We start from the raw sequence: 20,610 nt of genomic DNA on the forward strand, positions 1-20,610 counted from the left end.
CGTGCGGACGCAGAAAGGCGGCGCCGGCGTGGGGGCGCCAGTCGCAAGATGGCGGCGGCCATGCCAGGCCTGTGGGCCGTGTCTGCGCAGCGGGCGGCGGCGGCGGCGCGGCCCGGCCTACAGACGCGGCGGCGGCGCTAGCCCGGCCCCGGCCTCTCTTTGCGGTCGCTACTCCCGCCTCTCCCCGCCATGGATTTGCCCGTGGGCTCCGGCGCTGCGGGGCCCAGCAACGTCCCGGCCTTCCTGACCAAGCTGTGGACCCTCGTGAGCGACCCGGACACCGACGCGCTCATCTGCTGGAGCCCGGTGAGGGCGGGCGCGCCCCCGGGAGGCCAGGGCAGGCCCCGCCTCGGCCGCCGGGTGTGGGGACGGAGGGCCCGAGGGGGAAGGAGCGTCCGAGGCCTCCCGCCGGCTCCTGCCCGCGCCAAGTTCCCCTGGGCGGGGAGGGAGGAGGTGGGCCTGCCCTTCCCGGGCTCTGCTCCCGGCCGGACAGCTGCGGGGCGCGCCTGTGCCTCGACGGGCGCCCCGCGTCGCTAGTGGCAGTGGTGTCCCGGCGGCCTCTCCCCTGCGTTCCCGGCGGTGCGGTCGGCAGCCGCGCGGAAACCAGGATTCGCTCACGGAGCCGAGGGCGCTGCTCCGGCGCGGAAACGGAAAGTGAAAGGCCGGGAAGCCCGGTGGACGTGCAGACCGCGCCGGATAGCGAGCTGGTTCCCCAGATCAGCCTGGGTGTTCGTTCCCCCGGCGGCGTCTCGGTCCACGCCCCGCGCCCCGTTGCCTGGCAGCGGGCTTGTTGACAGGCGAGGCCTGAGCCTGCGGGACGGCCGCTCCGGCCTGGCCGCGGGGCCCGTCAGGGCTGTGTCTGCAGTTGGAGGCGAGAGCCGAGGCTGCTGTTCGCTCGCATCCTGGCTGCGCCGCCACGTCCAGCCGGGGCTCCGGTGCCTCCGAGCGCCCGGGCCGCTGAGGGCAGGCGGGTTCTTGGCTCCGTTAAGCCTCCCGCTCCTAGTCCTGAGCTCTTGGGGGAGGCGGGAAGGCTGGGCTGGAAGCAGCCCCCCCGAGCCAGGCTCTTGCCCTTGGGCCGGCTGGTGGCTGAAGCGCGGCCCTGCGGGAAGAGTGTTTGGAAATAAAGAGGCTAGAAGTCCCGCTGGAGACATTCCTGTTGGTCCCAGGGCAGTCGTCCTGCGGCGGGCGCCCCCTTCCCCAGGCCCGTTCCCACCCTTCCCTTGACCAGAGGAAATGGCCCCTGTTTCTGTTTTCCCTTCTTCTGCCTTCCTCCTCCTGCTCCTTCCTGAGCTCTCGGGGAACACTCTCCCCCAGTTCGGGGAGGGACATCTGAGCTTAATTCTACCAGGATGACTTGTCCTGCCCCTTAATCGGCTTGCTGTTTGCGCTTAAAGATTGTGAGGCGGCCCGGCCCGGGTGGCTCAGCGCCTGAGTGTCCACCTATGAACCAGGAGGTCACGGTTCGGTTTCCCTGTCAGGGCACATGTCCGGCTTGTAGGCTGGATCCCCGGTGTGGGGTGGCAGGAGGCAGCCGATCAATGATTCTCTCTCATTATCAATGTTTCTCTCTCCCTCTTTCTTCCTCTCTGAAATTAATAAAAACGTATTTTAAAAAAGGAAAGACTGTGAGGTCTGTAGGGGGAGCCCTGCCGGCATACTCCCAGGACCCGCAGTCTGTGTTCTGGGCAAAGCCTTTGAGTAGAAGAGTCCGATACGATCAGACCTGTGGCGGCCTCCACTCACGGTGCCCACAGCGGCCGTGAGCCCGGTTGGCAAGTTCTTCCCGGGACGAAGAACAGCTGGAGCCTGCGTGTCTGACCCAGTCTGTGTAGCCTAGGACCGTGGTCAGATGAGGCCGGGAGCACTCGAACAGTTGGAGGAGGCACTTCTTTTTACTTGGAGTACGAGGGCCTCCTGTACTGGGAGGCCCTGCTTAAATTTTGGCCCTGGTGTCTCGGGGCCTCACTGTAGTCCCCGCCTGGTCAGTGCCGTTCTCTTCTCGCTGCGAGTAGGAATGACCCTAACGGTTGTGTGTGGCTGGGAGAAGTCCCAGAGACCTGGTGACTGGAGGTCCCCAAGTCCGGGTCCGTCCCACGTGGCCTGTGTCAGAGGCCACCAGTGGTCAGAGGGTCACTCGAGGGGCTGGTCTCTGGTTGGAGAGTCTGGAGCAGAGCAGTCCCTGCAGTTAGGTCACCAGCTCCCCATGAGACCACTCCATGAATTGGCCTGGTCACACCTGGGCACTCGGCTGGCCGTGGACTGTTTTCAGAGCTCCCATGGCAGATAGGCCCACCCGCCTCCCTGGCTCAGCCTGCCGTGGCCCGAAAGCCTGCCAAGCCCATTCTCAGACAACCGGCAGGACCCAACAGGTCCTTGTGGGCCTCGCCCTTGGTGAAAAATGCTGCAGGGGTGCCCCAGGTCACAGCACTCCAGGAGCAGAATGTGAGGTGCCCTGCATGGCTGGAGGCTCTCGGTGCCTCCCGGAGCCAGGGTGGCTGCACCGATGACCACCGCTGGGTAGCACAGCTGTGCTTGTTGACTCCTGTGTATCAGCTGTGCTCCATCCACAGCCATGCGGGGAGGTGACAGATGGCCCTTTTGTAGAGAAGACTGAGTCTCAAAGACATCAAGAAACTTGAAGTAAGAGCTAGAGAATCGTTGAGCCAGTTCTGAAGTCGACGTTCTCTCTGCTGACATCCAGCCATTGATTGCTCTCTGCCTGCCTTTGCCAGGAACTCCAGGTCTTCCGACTGGAGACTGCCCGCTAAGGCCCACGGGGTGAAAGCTCTGGCCCCACTCCAGCTGCTTTCTTAGCCCCAGCCACACTTGGACTGACCACTCCTGCAGGGCTCACAGTCGGGTGCAGCCCTGCTCTTTAACAATGCATTGGACCTCCTGGTCACGCAATATGGCAGATAAACCAATGAAAGACATAAAGATTGGAAAGTAAGACATAAGACTCTCTCCATTCCTAGAAAACGTTGACATTTAGAGAGCGAGAAAGGGAATGGGAGAGAGAAGCATCCATGTGAGAGTGAAACGGATCTGCTGCCTCCTGCAGGCCCCCACCAGGGACCAAGCCTACCCAGAACCCTGACCAAGAATCAAACCGGCCACCCTTCAGTGCATGGGACACCACTCAACCAACTGAGCCACCATGGCCAAGGCACAGAGTTCATCCTTGTATTATTATTTATTAACTAGTGTCCCAGTGCAGAAATTAATTAGAAGAAATATTTTAACAATCACTCTTCACCTTTTCTCTGTAATAGAAGCGTCAACCAAATTCACGATGGACGGTGACAGATCGAAACACACCTGTGATTGGCGCATGCGCGAGTCACTTAGCCTTCGGACTGCCTATCCCCCGAGCAAATCTCTGAGTCGCTGCTTGGGGTGTTGGACAGGGCAGTAGCCTCTGTCTTCTCAGCTTGCCCCTCCTGGCATGGGTGCTTGTCCTACCTGCTAGCTGGGTGGGGGTGGTGGGAGCCCCAGTGTTCTCAGCTGCCATGCCTGCGTGAGAGCCTCCATCCCTGGATGGGAGCAACATGAAGGGGACCCCCAGCCTCTCGGTTGCTATCACCGGGCATTTCCCCTCTTCACCGGGAGCTGGGTCGGGTGAGAGGCGCTGTGCCTGCTCCCTCGTGAGCTGCGGTCGCCTTGGGTGGGGCCGGAGGGAGAGTAGTCCGTCGTCTTGGCTGTGCCCCTCCAAGCGTAGCATCAACCAAGGCACTGGGGTGGAAGGGGGAGTGGGTTGTGGCTCAAGTGCTGCAGACTCACTGTTCCTACAGAATTTTAGTAGATTTTCTTGAATAAATGTTTCTTCGTTTGTTACTCGCCTTTGGGACAGTTTCAGAGACCAGGGTATTGAGTGCGCGCTGCTTGCTTTACATGGAAGTGGTTCGGTGGTCGGCTCCCACTGCCCGGCCCGGAGTGGAACTCGCTCCTTCCCTTTCCACAGTTAGTCTTACTGAGCACAGCGCACACCCCAGGGACAGGGCGGCGAAGGGCCCGGAGAAAGCCCGGGGCGCCCAGGCGGGGCTGCTTGGTCGCTCGCTCGGGGAAGTCGGACTAAAGGGAGCCTTGGAGACAGGTTCCGAGGGTGCCCATTGCTCCCCGGGGTGCAGGTCTCGTGGGGTCACTTAGAGCTTCAGGGGTACATGCCTGTGGGGGAAGGAGAGGGAGAAGGGAACGGCAGGTGTGCTCCCTGGAGGGAGTGTGCCTCAGCACCGTTACTTGACCCGTGGCTTCTGCCCTCGTGGTTGCTGGCGGAAGCAGCTTCGTCGTGAGGAGTCTCCTCTCCTGCTGCTTTCCCGGTCCCCTTCATCTTTCGCTTCTGCAGTTTGCCTGTGGAGTGTCCAGGTGTGGATTTCTGCATTTACCCGTCTTGGGGTTCGTTTAGCTTACTGGATATTTTTCAGTTTGGGGGAGTTTGGGGCCATTATTTCTTCTTGATATCTCTACCCAGATCTTCCTTTTAAGTTTTCCCAATTGGTATCCACTGTCTTTTTTTTTTTTTTAATATGTTTTTATTGATTTCAGCGAGAAAGAGAGAAAAACACCAATGATGAGAGAGAATCAATGATTGGCTGCCCCCCGCACACCCCCCACTGGGGACTGAGCTTGCAACCCAGGCATGCCCCCCTGATCAGAATCGAACCTGGGACCCTTCAGTCTGTAGGCCGACGCTCCACCCACTGAGCCACACCAGCTAGGGCTATCCACTGTCTTAGGCAGCCAGAAGATATGAAACGTAGACATCTGTGCAGGCTGGTTTTGCTTAGTGGTTAGAGTGTCGGCCTGCGCACTAAAAGGGTCGCAGGTTCGATCCCTCCCCTCCCCCTACTTCCCTCTCTCCCTTCTACTCTCTCTGAAGATCAATGGGAAAAAATTCTCGGATGAGGATTAACAAAGTAAGAAAATTAGACATCCTAGAGAAAAGGCTTTTTATACTGGGAGAGCTGTGGGTCAAATCAAACAAACAGCAAAGCCAGCAAAGCTTATTTAAATAACTTAGTCCCTGGAGATTGTCCTAAGGCATCTAACAGAAGAAGATGTAACCTCGGCCGGTGTGCTGAGTGGGTTAAGTGTTGTGCCACGCACTGAAAGGTCGCCGGTTGATTCCCACTCGGGGCACATACCCAGGCCGCAGGTTCTATCTCCATTGGGGTGTGTGCAGGAGGCAACCAATATCAATGTTTCTCTCTCACATTGATATTTCCCCCTCCCCCTCCCTCTCCCCTTCCTCTCTCTCTAAAATCAATAAAAGTGTTAAAAAAGTAAGAAGAAGCCCTGACCGGTGTGGCTCAGTGGGTAGAGCGTCGGCCTTGGGACTGAAAGGTCCCAGGTTCGATTCCGGTCAAGGGCATGCACCTTGGTTGCGGGCACATCCCCAGTAAGAGGTGTGCAGGAGGCAGCTGATTGGTGTTTCTCTCTCATCGATGTTTCTAACTCTCTCCCTTCCTTTCCGTAAAAAAAACAATAAAATATATATTTTTAAAAAATTTAGAAAAAGAAAAGAAAATCTAAAAACGCTGCCCTGACTGGGTACCTCAGTTGATTGCAGCATCATCCCCTGCACCAAAGGGTTGTAGATTTGAGTCCCGGTTCAGGCATATGCCTGGGTTTTGGGTTCAATCCCTGGTCAGGGCGCATATGGGAGGCAACATATCAATGTTTCTCATCAATTTTTCTCTCTTTCTCTCTCTCCTCTTCCTCTCTCTCTAAAATAAAAAAAAGTGAAAAGTGCTCCAGGCCTAGACTAATGTTGCAGGGACCATCCGGGCCTTCCCTCATCTCCTTAACCCTCTCCCCCTCCCCCGGGGTGGGGAGCGCTCCCTGCATGTCACTACAGGCACGGTCGCGTGTCACCCTGCGCCGTCACAGGGCCTGCCTGACCCCTCGTGGAAGGACATGGAGAAGCGGGTCGTGCAGGGGCTTTGTACAGCCTGTTTCTCAACTCAGATGCCCAGAGGAAGAGGAAGTTGCGTTTCTGAGCACAGCTTTCCTCCAGAGTCACTGGAATTAGGGACCCATTTGCCTTAGATGGGGTCTCAGCTCTTCTCAGGTGCTTGCTGAGCTAAAGCGGATTCCCCTAGGGCCGTGGTCGGCAAACTGCGAGCCACATGCGGCTGTTTGGCCCCTTGAGTGTGGCTCTTCCTAAGCCTTAGGAGAACCCTAATTAAGTTAATAACAATGTACCTATCTATACAGTTTAAGTTTAAAAAATTTGGCTCTCAAAAGAAATTTCAATCGTTGTACTGTTGATATTTGGCTCTGTTGACTAAGTTTGCTGACCACTGCCCTAGAGAATGGGCCTGCAGTGCTGTGGTGCTTCCTGGAGTGGCCTTGGGGAAGCTTTAGGACCCTGGGCGGGGCACCCTGACTGCGATGAGGTCCCCATCTCTCAGGCGAGCGGCTCCCGTGGCCTCCGCCCCACAGGAGGGAGTGCGGCTGCCTGCTGCTCGCGGAGGCCCTGTGCCCTCACCTGCTGCGCTTGACTCGCCTGCGTGTCTCCTGGCAGAGTGGGAACAGCTTCCACGTGTATGACCAGGGCCAGTTTGCCAAGGAGGTGCTGCCCAAGTACTTCAAGCACAACAACATGGCCAGCTTCGTGCGGCAGCTCAACATGTGTGAGTGCCCGCCCGCCACGGGGGGGGGGGGGGGGGGGCGCCAGCAGTGACCCTGCCTGTGGTGAGGGTGGAGCCACCGGGTTCCGGTCCCTTTTCTCCAGGGTGTGGCATGGAGCCAGCACACCTGGGGGCAAGCAGTCCTCATGAGCCTGAACCTGAGGTCCAGAGGCCATGTCTCTGTGGGGGCTCAGGCCAGACTGCCCAGCCACTGCGGGCAGGAACTCTGAGATGGGGGGGGGGGGGGGTCTGGTCCCAGTCTTAAGGCAGAGCTGCCCGTGTCCCGTCGTGTGCAGATGGCTTCCGGAAGGTGGTGCACATCGAGCAGGGCGGCTTGGTCAAGCCGGAGCGGGACGACACCGAGTTCCAGCACCCCTGCTTCCTGCGCGGCCAGGAGCAGCTCCTCGAGAACATCAAGAGGAAGGTGACCAGCGTAAGTAGCGGCCTCCCTGTCCCCACACCCTCTGACCTCCCTCCGGCGGTGGGGTTGCCACATCCACTTGGTGCCCTGCTGGCCTGGCCTGGCTGCTCCAAGCCCTCTTCCTGATGGCCCCCTCCGCTTGTCCGCATGGACCCCCGCCTGTGCCGCACCAGCTGCTGCAGAGAAGGCCGATCTCAAGGCTGCAGCCCCTGGCCCTTTCCCCGTGTCCAGACCCCCCGATTCTGTGGGGCCCATCACAGTGACCCTCCTGTGGGGACCCAGGTGTCCACCCTGAAGAGTGAGGACATGAAGATTCACCAGGACAGTGTCACCAAGCTGCTGACCGACGTGCAGCTGATGAAGGGGAAGCAGGAGAGCATGGACTCCAAGCTCCTGGCCATGAAGCAGTAGGTCCCACGGGGAGCGGGCGGCAGGTGGGGCAGACAAGGGTGCAGGAGGTGTGGCAGGTGCGCTCGGGCCTTTTGCTCCCCAGAGTTAGGTTTTTTTCTTGCACGCCCTCGAGGCGCCTGCCAGGCCATCCTCCTTCCCCGGGAGGTGGGGTCTGACCACTCCTGCAGCAGCATGCGGAGCTGGGCTCCTCACAGCACTGGCCCCATTCTCCGCCTGCTCACACCAGCCCTCCAGGCCCTCCCCGCAGACCAGGGTGGCCAGGCCCCTCCTGCTGGCTCCCACTGTCCCTGGCATCACTCAGCATAGACGTCCCCTCTCCTGCCTTCCCCACCTTAGGCCTGGGGAGCAGGGAGCAGGTACTTTCTGGAATCCCTGTCCCTGGCTCATGTCTGGTGACCACATAACAGCCCTGTGCTACCCCCTCACCCGAGACCCTCAGAAATGCCTGCTTGGGTGTCCTCCCATGCCCGTGAGGGCCCTGGGGACCTCAGGAACCCCAGCCAGGGTGGTGTCCTCGGCTCAGGGTCACCTCAAAGCTGCTCAGGGGGGCAGGTGCTGGTGCTCTTGTGACCCCTGTGTCATAGAGGTGGCTCCTGGGCTCTGACTCTTCACATTGGGGGCCAGATGAGCATGGCCTTCAGTCAGGGCACCTCTAGGTGAGGCCAAGAGGGTCCACTCTATCAAGAAAACATGCGGGGGGCCGGGGGGGGGCGGGGGCAGGGCTGGCCCAGCAGAGGGCAGACCTGCTCATAACCCTGCTCACCTGTTGGGAGGGTGGGCTCGCCTGGCTCTTCCCACTCCCTGGGCCACCTCTGAGCTACACTCAGGTTCTGAGCCCTGGAAAGGTAACAGATCAACCCTATATGCTGCTCTGCAGCCTGAAGAGCTGGGCTACCACTGTCCCTCTGGCCTGCCTTCCTGTCCTCAGGCTGGGCTAAGGTTGAGGGTGGGGGAGGCCTTCAAGGGTCAGCCAGCTCACCTGGCCAAGAAGGCCCCCAGTAGGTCTCAGCAGGATTCTGGGGTGCAGACAACACTCCGCCTGCATCTGACCTCAGCCTCCAGCTGATCCCCTCCCCCCACCTGACTCTGAGCATCCCTCCCTTGAGGTGCAAGTGAGCAAGGAGGGGGATAGTGGCAGCAAGGTCTGGCCTGCCCGGGTCACATTCCATGGCCCATCCTTGTCCGTAGTGGAGAGACAAGCTAGCGATGTGTGGTCACCAACAGCCCTGCACCTGCCCGGGTGGGGGTGGAGTGTCTGTGGAGCCCTTCAATCTGGGGCTCCTGGGACCTGGCCCCACTGACTGCACCTGGTCTGTTGCAGTGAAAACGAGGCCCTGTGGCGGGAGGTGGCCAGCCTGCGGCAGAAGCACGCCCAGCAGCAGAAAGTCGTCAACAAGGTACACGGTGGGCCTGCAGGGCACCTGCTGTCAACCTCCTCGGCTGGGCTAACTGTGCACCTCCCCCCACCCCCACAGCTTATCCAGTTCCTCATCTCGCTGGTGCAGTCGAACCGGATCCTGGGGGTGAAAAGAAAGATGTGAGGCGCTGCGGGTGCCCGTCTCTCAGCACTGGGTCCTGGGTGCCACCGGGGCCAGGAGGCAGCTAACCCACCCTTCCCCGCAGCCCCCTGATGCTGAACGACAGTGGCTCAGCACATTCCTTGCCCAAGTACAGCCGGCAGTACTCCCTGGAGCCCATCCACGGTTCCGGTCCCTACTCGGTGAGCTCTGGGCACAGCTGGCCTGGCGGGGACAGTGCTGCCTGGGCACAAGCCACATGTGTCCCGTCCTTTGATGGCAGGCTCCGTCCCCGGCCTACAGCAGCTCCAGCCTCTACTCCCCAGATGCCGTTTCCAGCTCCGGACCCATCATCTCCGACATCACCGAGCTGACTCCCAGTAGCCCCGTGGCCTCTCCCGGCAGGAGCATAGATGAGCGGTGGGGACCGTGCCACCTCCCTTGTGGTCTGAAGAGGGCTGGGGCCACAGAGGTGCCTGCTGACGCCTGTGCCCCCACCCGCAGGCCCCTGTCGAGCAGCCCCTTGGTGCACGTCAAGGAGGAGCCTCCCAGTCCTCCTCGGAGCCCCCCGGTGGAGGAAGCGAGTCCTGGGCGCCAGTCCTCCATTGTGGACACCCCCCTGTCCCCAACTGCCCTCATTGACTCCATTCTGCGGGAGAGTGAGCCTGCCCCAGCTGCCTCAGCCACAACCCTCCCAGATGTGGGGGGCCGGCCCCCCTCAACCCCGCCCACCTCGGCCCCTGAGAAGTGCCTCAGCGTAGCCTGCCTGGACAAGTGAGTGCTGCCCTCCACTTCCCTCCCCCCGGACGTGCCTGGGGCTTCTGGCTAGGACTGTCCTGGAGGGCTGGGCACAGGGCTGCAGACATGGTCTTCAGCTCCGAGTTTGGGATTGGGGAGGGAGCTGGAGACCAGCCTGGCTCCCACAGCCTTGTCACTCAGGAGCCGAGGATGGTGGCCTGTTGCACCTGCTCTCTGGGCCACCCTGGCTTCAGCTGTCAGTCACCTGGTCCTGCTGCCCAGCAGAGGCCCTGCCACCAGAGCCAGGCACGTGGGCGGGGGCACGCGCCCTCTGGGCCCGGCTGCAATGGGGCTCTTGTCTTTATATCTTGCAGTTTGGCTCGCACTCCACAGATGTCTGGGGTCGCCCGCCTCTTCCCCTACCCCTCCTCCTCTCTGCATGGCCGATTCCAGCCAGGGTTAGCGACGTCCCCACTGGGGAGGGAGGAGGCTCTTCCAGAGCTCGGGCCCCTCCCCAGCTGAGGACCACTTGGCTGAGCCTGGTGAACAGTATCCCAGGCCGCCTGCAGGGCCCAAGCCTGTTCCCCAAATCACTGGCCGACAGCGAGGGGCCTTCCGGGCAAGCCCGGCTACTAGTCTGTCCAGGTCCCTGCTACTGTGCAAACTGGCTTTCTCTCAGGCGGGCTGGCCACTCCTGGGTCCTCGGTGCGCCCCATGGCCCGGACGTTCTAGGTCACAGCCGCCAGACCTGGGTCTTTCCCACCCGCACGAGGGAAGCCTGGCCCACCTCACACTGAGCACAGCCTTCCCCTCCCTACTGTGTTCCATGCAAAGGCAAGACTTCCAGCCTGAACAGCTGCCCTCGGGCTGCTCAAGGCCTGAACCCTCCTGGCCCAGCCTCATGCTGTTGGAGGCCGGCAGGGGCGGGCCAGCCCGTGTGGCCCAAGCCACTCTTCCCCCCAGTTGCCAGGCACCCAGGCCCTGTCCACACACTGCTGCTCTGGCCCCAGGCAGGGGTGGGTGTGGCTGAGGGGAGCCCTCTGGCAGGGGGGTGTGGCTGAGGGTGAAGGCACTGGAGTGATGCCTCAGCTGCCCCCTCACCCGGCCAGGGCTGAGCTCAGTGAGCACTTGGATGCCATGGACTCCAACCTGGACAACCTGCAGACCATGCTGAGCAGCCACGGCTTCAGTGTGGACACCAGTGCCCTGCTGGACGTGAGTCCCACCTCACCCACCTGCCGCTACCCACCCTGCTCGCAGGCCCAGCCTGACTCTCTTCCTCTCTCCCAGCTGTTCAGCCCCTCGGTGACAGTGCCAGACATGAACCTGCCGGACCTGGACAGCAGCCTGGCCAGTGTGTGTAGAGTGGGGGTGGGGTGGGGGGAGGTGACGAGGGTGGGGGAGCAGGAACCCTCAAAACCCTCCTGCCCCAGCAGATCCAGGAGCTCCTTTCTCCCCAGGATCCCCCCAGGCCTCTCGAGGCAGAGAATAGCAGCCCCGACTCAGGTGAGCAAGCCCACCTGCACCCCTCCCGTCCCCTCCCGTCCCCTCCCACCAGCATCCTAACCGTGCCCCCCATCCCCACCCCCAGGAAAGCAGCTGGTGCACTACACAGCACAGCCCCTGCTCCTGATGGACCCCGGCCCCATGGACGTGGGGAGCAGCGACCTGCCTGTGCTCTTCGAGCTGGGGGAGGGCTCCTACTTCTCAGAGGGGGACGACTATGCAGACGACCCCACCATCTCCCTGCTGACGGGCTCTGAGCCCCCCAAAGCCAAGGACCCCACTGTCTCCTAAAGGGTTCAGGAGGGCCAGCTGGTCTCCGTCAGCAGTGAGGCCCAGCCCCGCATGCCATGGCTTGCTTGGGGCTTCACAGCCACGCCGAACTGACCAATACTGTGGCTTTCACAAAGTGTATTTTGGTTTTTACATGAGTCCCCTTCCCCCTTCATAGAAATAAACATACAGGTATATATGTAGATGGCCGTGGATGGACAAGACGAGCTCTACACTGGCCTGTGGCCACTTCCTCCCAGGGGCCAGGAGGATGCCCAGCACACCCGCTCTAGGGCCTGCAGGACCCCTGCCCCGCCTCCCACCAGGAGCCCCTGGGGATGTGGCTTGTCTGCTCAGCAGAGCCTTCTGGGTGCGGGGCCTGCTCTGGGAGAAGAGGGTCTGGCTCCTGTGCTGTCAGCCAAGGGGTGGGGGAGGCACAGTCCACCCTACAGCGCCCAGGAGCTTCCCCAGTGCTCACCATCCTCCGTGGGCAGGGACAGGAGGCACTGCCCCAGCAGGCCCCGCCCCTAAGGCCCAAGGGAGAGGACTTGGGTAGAGTGGGCTCTTGTTGGGCATCTCAGGTGCTCCCTGTGGGGCCCAGCTGCCAATCGGCACACCTGACCTGGCACAGCCCCAGGCTCTTCTATCCTGAGCCAGATCCAGTAAGGTAAGGTGGGAACAGGCCCAGGCTGCCTCCCACCTGGCAGGTAGGAGGGTCTGGGCAGTGTCCTGATGCTACACCATGGGGACAGCCCAGCCCAAGGCCAGGAGAGCAGGGGGGGAAGAGCTGTTCCGCTCGGGTCATGCAGACATTGCTCCTGAGGCAGGTGCCCCTGCCCCCATGGGTACATCACCACCAAGGGGGAGACCCCAGGCAAGGATTGGCGCCAATACTTGACCCCCTCCAGGCCCGGCCCCAAGCCCAGCTCCACTTCTAGGAGAATTGGGCACCCACTTCTGAGCCACGTCCCACACATGTTAATGGGCATCTGGGCAGAGAGTCTGGACACAGCAGACCTCAGGCAATGAGAGTTGCCACCCATGATGTCAGGTGCAATCTGCCCAGCCCCTCTGGCCCCCACCCTGAGGGCATTGTCCTCCCAGCGAATGGACCCTAGGGACCCAGTCCCCCATCCCAAGAGCACAGACTGAGGCCCTCTGAGTCGCTGAGCAGTTGCCCCCACAGCCAGCGCTGTTGGATCAGGTGGTGAGACCATACCCAGCGCCCTCAGCAGGCCGAGCTTACGCTGGACAGTACTTTATTGACACCCTCGGACCCTGGGTAGGGTCAGCACAGGTCCTTGAGGCACTGGCCTGTGCTGCTGCTCCCATTCCTGAGGGGCAGGAGCCCCATAGGGGCAGAGAGGCCTCCCAGGGCCAGAAGGAGGCCATGGGCAGTGAGGCAGGCGAGGTGGCAGTGAGGAGTGTGGGCAGCAGCTCAGGCCTCTGCCGCCAGGGCCTCGTGGTGCAGCACGTAGTAGTCGTGGACGTACATGAGCACCGCCACTGGCTGCCCGATGATGAGCGACAGCCACACGGCTGCATTGCCATAGTTGCCACGGAAGAAACGGCTCACTATCCAGGCCAGCGGGATCTGGGGACGATACACAGCTGACTGTGGTAACCGCGGGCTGGCTGCCCCGGGCACATAACGGCAGGCGAAGAGGCCTTGGTGCTCACCTGAGCCATCATGCCGGTGAAAGCCCAGAGACGGAACATGCGCAGAGGGATGCTCACCAGGTACTGGGTGAGGGGAGAGAGGGCTGTCAGCTGGCTCCTCGGGGCCACAGCACCCCAGTTCCGGGCCCACAGCAGGGTGCCCACAAAGCACTGACCTCATGGAAGAAGGCCGAGGCCAGGAACACCCCGGTCCTGGCAACCCACTTGCTGTAGCCACGCCGGACCATTGGCTTGTAGAAGTGTCTGTGGGAGGAGGCGGCCGTGGGCAGGTGCCCAGGTCCATTCGAGGGCCTCCCACCACCCACCACACACCCACCTGAGACACCACTTGTGCACAGGGATGTTCCAGTTCTGCCAGAAGTAGGTGACGGACTCAGAGTTCCTGGGGTAAGAAACCATGATCAGAAGGCACCATGACCAGCCCTGGCCCCAGCCCCAGCCCCAGCCCCCACTGAGGTCACCCACCACCAGTCCCGGTAGAACTCGCGGTCCCCAAACTGCATGAGTTCAGCCACAGCATTCAGGCAGGAGTGGAAGAGCCAGTAGAAGAAGATGAGCCAGATGAGGTGGTTGGGGACCTGGGGGACAGGTGGTGTCAGGTTTCAGAACCCCCACCCCTCAGTGCCCCCGCCCCGCCCCCTGCCCAAGCCCAGCCTGCTCACCGCCAGCTTCAGGAGGCGCTCGATGATGCGGGAATAGTCCATATCCTGCGGGGACAAGGCTCAGCTGGCTCCCAGGCCACACCCCCTCCAGCCACAGGGGAGCCTGGCCACTCACCTTGAAGGGCTTCATGGAGTTCTGGATGGTAGGGACCATCCACTGCAAAGGAGGGCACAGCATCAGCTCCACCCAGAGCACCAGGCACCCCTCTGCACCCTCCCGTCCTGCTCCCATACCTGCTGGATCAGCCCCACCTGGAGCTGGGTGAAGAACAGCTGGGGGAGGAAGCAGAGCAGCAAACTGAGCCCCAGCATCTGGGACCACCCAGCCCCTCACACCCCCAGCCTCACCATCTCAAGTAGCCGCCGCAGCAGGAAGCGCTTTCGGATACGGGGGGAGCGGGGAAAGTTAAGTTCGTAGCACAGCGTTGGGGCAAAGAGGAAGTAGTACAGATCTGGAACGGGAGGGCAGAGCTGGCACCAGGGCCCAGCCTGCGGACCCCACCCCTGTCCCACACCTCCAGGCCAGCTGTAGGCCCCTCACCTCCATAGGTCAGGTTGTCCGGGTAGCTCACGGTGCCCGAGGGTTGGGCCGCCCCACCGTTGGCCTTCTTCCCGGTAGAAGCTGGGAGGTGGCAAGGGAAGGAAGGAGAGGGATGCACAAGGTGAGGCCCTGCTGCTGCCCAGTCCCGCCCGCCCCTGGCAGGCAGCCTCACCGGCCTTGGCCTTGGCACTAGCCCTGTGCTCTCGGCACCACAGGTTGACGTGCCGATAGGAGAACAGCTTGAGGAAGAGGATGGTATACGTCATCAGGGCCAGCACGGAGCCCACTGCAGGAAAGGCAGGGTCAGGCCGTGGCCTCCCACACCACCCACAGGAGAGCTGCGGCCAGGGGCAGCCCCTGAGGCTGGCCTGGGCTCTCCTGGGGTCCCCCCACGACCGGCTGGGATGGGACAGGTGGAATGGGGGGCACCTGGCGTGATGGACTCCAGCAGGAAGGCCACAGACGCTGGGAAGCAGAGAATAGTGGCCAGGTTCAGCCCGTGCAGCAGCAGTCCCACCTGCTCCGTCAGGGCACCCTGGGGGGTAGGGGCAACACTCAGCCAGGGCCCACTCCCTGGACCACGGGTCCCCTGGGCAAGGCTGCCAGGACGAGGGTGCAGCCCCTCCCAGGAGAGCCACACACAGTGGGGAGGGTGGCACCTGCCCTGAGCCCAGGCCTGTGAGGAGGGGACCCCTGGCCCAGGCAGTGGCATGCGGGCACTGCTTACCACCGCCAGGCGCTTCTCCACATGGAAGGCGGCCACAGCAAAGGCATTGGCCACTGAGGACAGAAGAGCACAGGGCGGTTCAGGCTCAGTAAGCCCTCCCCCACCCAAGACCCTCCTCAGTGCCCAGCTCACCAATAATCAGGCACAGGGCCGGCCAGCTGTAGGGGTCCTTCAGGAACAGAGACACCACCTGGATGGGGTCCACCAGGATGCCGTACCTGGGGGTGGGGAGATGAAGGCCTGAGCAGGTGAGGGGGGCCTCAGGGGTGGGGCCAGGGCCCTGGGGAAGACACTCACTTGATGAGGTTCTCCAAAAACAGCCGTGCATTGCTCAAGATCTGCAAGAGAGGGCGGCGCACATCTGCGGCGGGCATGGCAGAGGCTCCAGAAGCAGGGGAAAGGCTGTGGGGCTGAGCCGAGCAGTGCTGCCCGCTGCCAGGCCTCTGCCAGCCCAGCCCAGGCCTGCAATGGCTCCAGAGGACAAGGACCCCATCCCACCAGCCTCTCACCCACCAGGCAGTGCGCCCACAGCTCCCAGGGCGCCTCCTAGGACTGCGCAGGGAGGGTGTGGTGTGCCTGGGGCCTCCATAGGGGCAGCCAGGAGCCTTGGGGCAGGTGTGTCTCGGGCCGAGGGTTGAAGGCCTGGGGCCATATCAGCCCAAACAGACCCTTGTTCCCAGCCCCACCCTGCATTCTGCCCATTGAGCCCTGGACTCCAGCTGCTCCTGGGCCAGCACTGCCAGTCCCACCCCCACAAGGTGCCAGCAGGAACTGGGCCCCAGCAGCAGGGGCTTCAGCCAGGCTACAAGGTGCATTAGAGGCATTTTCCTGGGGGCACCTATGACCCGGGCTAAGGGAGAGGGACTGGGGCCCGTAGAGCAGTGGCTGGGTTGCTGTGCTGAGCCCAAAAGCCATCTTCTCAGCCCTGTTTGCCCCAGGCCAGGCCAGCCAGGGGCTCCCCACCCACGAGGGCCATTCAGGAGCAGAGGGGATTCTTCTGGGACCCCAAAACGACTCACACATGCTGCCAAGGAAGCCCCGTACCCACAGAACACCCCATCCTCAACCCCACAGCCCATCAGCCCAGGGCCAGCCACCCCTCCTGTTCACTCCTCTCTGCTCCCCAATGCCCCTCAGCCACAGCTCACAGCACAGAAGCCTCCCACACAAACCCACCAGCCACCATCCCACTCACCAGCATCACCACACACCAATTCAGGATACCACGGTAGTTGCTGAAGCCGCTGTCCGAGCTGAACAAAGAATCCTGCAGGCGGTGGCACCTGAAGGGCAGGAGGCAGTGAGAGCCTCGGGGAGGGCCACAAGCTGCCCCCCCCCCCCGATTGGGGGCAGCCAGACCCAGCCCTTCGCACTGGGCAACTCATCCCTCCCAGCCCAGCAGCTGTGTCCACTCCCCACTCCAACCCGCCCCCTGACAGTCTGAGGGGAGCCAGGCAGGGGCCTGCCCAGCCCAGGGCAACGTCGGCCAGAGCACTGTAGGCCAGACCCAGCCTCGCTCCAGAGGCCACTCGCTGCTGCCACCCACACTAGCTACGGAGTGTGATGGGTCCACAGCCAGAGTCCACCCAACAAGGCTGGGCAGAGGTGGGTGGGCAGCCCATCCCACCTACCAGGGAGCTGACAGGACCCCCCTCAAACCACCACCTCCCCACATTGGCCTACACAGCTCAGCGGGCACAGGGACCCTGCCAGGGCCAGCTGAGCACCCAGCTTGGTGTGACCTTCGGGGAGCAGTGTGGCCAGCTCTCAGGTACTGTGGCCTCCAACCACAGGTCAGCGTGGTGTTCCTGCTGGGCTGGGGGCCGAGAGGAGCCCATCGGGGGCCGCGCACCTGATGGCTGGGGTCTCCCATAGAAGCAGGCAGGATTGCTCCCACCCAGTGCTAGGGATGGGGGACCCTCACGTCCCTGCCTGACCCTCAGGTGCCGTGGGGGGGGGGGGGGGCACCATAGCTGGCTCACAGGCTGTACACAGCCTCACCCCAGCAGCACGCCAGCAGGAAGCCCCACAAACGTTGAGCAAGGTCTCCAGTTTTGTAACAGGTGAGGCCGGGGCCTCCCTTCCCGCCTGCAAACACATCTCTGCCTGAGGCACCGGATGGCGAAGCAGGCCGGCCGCAGTGGCGAGCCTGGCTGTGGTTGGGGTCAGCACTCAGATGGGGAGGCGAGGGACCAAGAAGCCAAGATGCTGCTCAGCGTTCTTCAGCCCACACAGTGGTCACGCACTCCTGCCTCCCCGACCCAGGCTGGACCTGCCTGGCCCACCTGCCTCTCCCAGCCTCTCCCTGGCCTCCTGGCACCACCTTCCAGGTCCGTCCTGGCCTCACAGGGAGGCTGTGACCTCCACCCAAGGCCCTCTTCCCCCTGAGGCCCTGCACCTGCCTTTCCGAGAGGTGGGTAGGGGTCCGAGGCCCAGCTCCCCAGAGAGGAGGGTCTCTGAGCCTGTCCCAGACACCCTCCCCCAGGTTCAAGCCCATTGGCTTTCACTGGAACCAGCCGGGCACACCCACAGGGCCTTTCACAACACCGTGACCCCTGCCCCCTTTGGGCCACCAAGACTGTGCTGGCTTTATCTGCGTCAGACTCCAAGATGAAAATAGGGGTGGACAAAGGGTTTTTCCAATCTGACACAGAACGTTTCAGAACCCTTTCAGACCTTCCCCAAACAGCCCACAGCCACCCCTCAGGGCCCTCCACCAGCTTCCTGGCCTCGTCAACCCCAGGTCAGAGGCCCCGGCCAGGGGAGAAAGCACACCGTCCACAGAGGCCCACAGAGGCCCAGCCTGGCCAGGCATCAGCAGCAGGGCCAGAGAGCAAACAGGCACGCTGGCTCCGGAGGCAGGCTCCGCCCCACACCAGACTCTCACCCTCTCCCCTCCTGGGGAGGCTTTCCAGCCTCTGCCAGCACCCACACCCACGCCCCAGGCCCAGCAGCCAGCAGGGCCCTTCTAACCATCATGTGTGTCGCCTCACGCAACCCGCACATCAGCACCGGGGGCTGGGCACAGGGAAACCGAGGCCCAACAAGGTCTGAAGCAGGTGCAGAGGCACAGGCCCGGTTGTGAGCCACACCCAGGCCACGTGGGCCAGCTCGTGGGCCAAGCGGAGCAAAGGGGCAGCAGAGTGCCAGCTCACCCCCCAACCCCTGGGCCAAGCCTGGTGCAAGGTGGCTGAGTGAGCTCCCCAAGCCTCGGACCTGCTGGAAGGGGGGAGAGGCAGAGGGCACCCCTGGGACAAAGCCCCTGGGAGAGCCCTGCACTGAGGGAGAGTGTGTGGAGCCCTGGGAAGGAGTGAGCCAGGCAGGGCAGAAAGGGGTGTCCTCTCCTTCCTGCCCACAGCCACACCCTGGCCCTGGGCTGGAAGAAATGAGCTCACACCAGAGCCTGGGCAGGTGAGCAGGAGGGGGGGGCGGAGCAGGAAGGGGAAAGAACAGGCAACACAGAAGGGAGGAGGACAGGCAGGTGGAGGCCTAGTGCCAGAGGCCAATCCCAGGAAGGCAGCCAGAGCAAGGCAGGCTCAGCCCCCCAGCCCCCACCCCCCAACCATGGCCACAGCCCCAGGGACCCCGAACCTGGTGGCATCCTGGTTTGAGAGACAAGCACACATGGCCTGCATGGCCTGGAAACCAGGAGGGAATGCGGTCACCAGCTCCCCCTCCAGCCCTGGGCAGCCCATCCCTGCCACCGTCTGCTCCGTTCCCAGGGGTCCAGGCCTCCAGGGTGGGCTCCCCCTCGCCCAGCTAGCAAAGGACAGGACCGGTTCCGGCCCATGTACAGTGACTGCCTCTCCCAGAGTGGAGCCAGCATGCCCGCCCCCACCCCATCTCACACAAAAGGTCGGAATTCCACCTCCTCCAGAGATCATGCTAGCCATGCCCGCGCCCCCTGGAGAATAACTCGGGGAGCTAGCAGAGGGCCTCGAGAACCCCCATTCTTTGCAGCCTCCCTCAGCAGCACCCCCTCCCACACCGCCCCACCCCGCCCGAAGAAAGCATCCCTCTCTGGAGCCCTCATGAACTTCGTGTCTGACCTTTGCTCACCTGCTCCGCGGCGGGGATTATCTTATCGCTCAGGTGGACTGTGAGCGCTCCAAGGGCAGGGGCAGTGCCCACACCCCAGCCGCCCTCGCCCACCCGTCCCCAGGGTGTCCGTGAGGAAAGCCTCAGTTCTCAACCACGGAGAGCAAATCCTTGCCAACCGGTGACCGACTGCCCGCTTCCGCCTCGATAACCTCTAGTCCACCCCACCCCACCCCACCCCACCCCCGCCCCGGGCGGCGAAGGGGGAGCCAGGTCCTGTCGGCCTGGACTTGCTCCTCCGTCCCTTCCTCTCTGTCCACCTGGGGGTGGGCCCCCCTCCTGCACCCAACCAAGGCCCAGCGATCCTCACAGCAAACACTCCTCCTGGAACAGCAGGGCCCCAGCCCGCCAAGCGCTGGGCGAGGGATGAAAGCGCCGGGAAAGGAAGGGACCCCGATTCCTCCTCCAGGGGACAGCCTGTCACTGCCCCCCCCCCCCCCCCCCCCGTCATCAGGCAGCCCGTCTCTGCTGGCCCCCCACCCCTAAGGCACCCTCACAGCCCTCAGGAGACCCCGCTCATCGCAAACCCCAGATCCGAACCGTCTCCTTCCGGATGAACCGAGGGAACCTGAGCTCGGCGGGGACCAGCCCCCCCACGCCGCCAGGCTCCTGACCCCCCTGAGGATGCGCAGATGCAGGAGGGTCTGCAAGCGGGGCTGCTGCCGGCTCCCCTCGGCGCCCCCGCCTGAGTGACCCCGGCAGGCGACCTGCACCCCTAGGCCTCAGTTTCCCTGTGGGCGCCCCAGGGGCACCCCTGGCTACGCGAAGTCCGGGGACCAGGCTCTCAGGCTCGGAGCTGGCGCTGCCGCGGCCATGCCCCGGAACAGGGAGGGTCGCGGGGGCCTGGGTCAGGGGTCAGAGGTTATGAGTCAGTGGCACCGCTCACCTTAGGTCCCAGGAGCCGCTGCCCACATCGGCGTCTCGGCCCTTGTCCTTCTCGGGGGCCGGGGCCGGCGCATCCCCCCCGGCGCCCACGTCCCGCACTTCTTCCTCCGCTGCCGCGGGGCCGCCGCCGCCGCCCTGGCTCGAGGTCCGCGACCCCGTCCTCCGGCGCCGGGAGCCGCCTGCGCCGCCGCGGTCGCTCATGATCCAGCCCGCACCTCGCCGCGGCCGAGTCGTAGCCCGCCGGGCTATCCGCGCCCGAGGCCCGCGGTCCCGCCTCTGGACCCAAGGCCAACTGCCGCCGCCCCCTGCCGGCCGCCGTAGCCCACGCGCCGCCCGTGCCGCCAATCAGCGCGCGCCCGCCAGGCCTGCCCGTGTCCGGTAGCCGGGTCGCTCCGGGAGCCGCTCACTGGCGGGCTGGCTCGGCGTGCACCCATTTGTAGTCCGCGGGCGCGCGGGGCACTCTGGGAGTCGTGGTCGTCCGTTGCGGGGCACCCTGGGAGTTGTAGTTTCCCGGCGCGGACCGGA

General features: G+C 63.2%; 2 protein-coding genes across 8 annotated transcripts; one reads left to right on the forward strand and one right to left on the reverse strand.

Annotated features, from left to right (window-relative positions):
• The first annotated feature begins 21 nt into the window (after nt 1–21).
• Nucleotides 22–11,695, forward strand: HSF1 (heat shock transcription factor 1). 7 transcript variants are annotated; one of them, XM_036303829.1, is made up of 14 exons: nt 22–306; nt 6,524–6,632; nt 6,926–7,062; nt 7,282–7,457; nt 8,783–8,858; nt 8,937–8,998; nt 9,085–9,181; nt 9,262–9,398; nt 9,483–9,752; nt 10,091–10,174; nt 10,826–10,931; nt 11,007–11,072; nt 11,177–11,222; nt 11,308–11,695. In XM_036303829.1, the coding sequence occupies exons 1-14, from the start codon at nt 190–192 to the stop codon at nt 11,511–11,513; spliced, it is 1,689 nt and encodes a 562-aa protein (XP_036159722.1). In that variant the 5' UTR covers nt 22–189; the 3' UTR covers nt 11,514–11,695. The 7 variants fall into 7 exon arrangements, with proteins under 7 accessions (XP_036159722.1, XP_036159721.1, XP_036159725.1 ...); XM_036303828.1 differs by having other exon boundaries at nt 10,838–10,931; nt 11,153–11,222; XM_036303827.1 differs by having other exon boundaries at nt 23–306; nt 11,153–11,222.
• Nucleotides 11,696–12,662: 967 nt separating this feature from the next.
• DGAT1 (diacylglycerol O-acyltransferase 1) lies at nt 12,663–20,286 on the reverse strand. The gene is made up of 17 exons (XM_036303835.1): nt 20,087–20,286; nt 16,298–16,385; nt 15,400–15,440; nt 15,235–15,320; nt 15,103–15,155; nt 14,805–14,910; nt 14,548–14,661; nt 14,376–14,456; nt 14,183–14,286; nt 14,069–14,107; nt 13,950–13,991; nt 13,835–13,879; nt 13,638–13,750; nt 13,489–13,554; nt 13,328–13,415; nt 13,173–13,235; nt 12,663–13,086 (listed from the first exon to the last, which is right to left on the reverse strand). The coding sequence occupies exons 1-17, from the start codon at nt 20,284–20,286 to the stop codon at nt 12,931–12,933; spliced, it is 1,485 nt and encodes a 494-aa protein (XP_036159728.1). The 3' UTR covers nt 12,663–12,930.
• Between the last annotated feature and the right edge of the window lie 324 nt (nt 20,287–20,610).

This window comes from Myotis myotis, unplaced genomic scaffold, assembly GCF_014108235.1.
Source record: "Myotis myotis isolate mMyoMyo1 unplaced genomic scaffold, mMyoMyo1.p scaffold_m19_p_38, whole genome shotgun sequence".
Lineage (NCBI taxonomy): Eukaryota > Metazoa > Chordata > Mammalia > Chiroptera > Vespertilionidae > Myotis > Myotis myotis.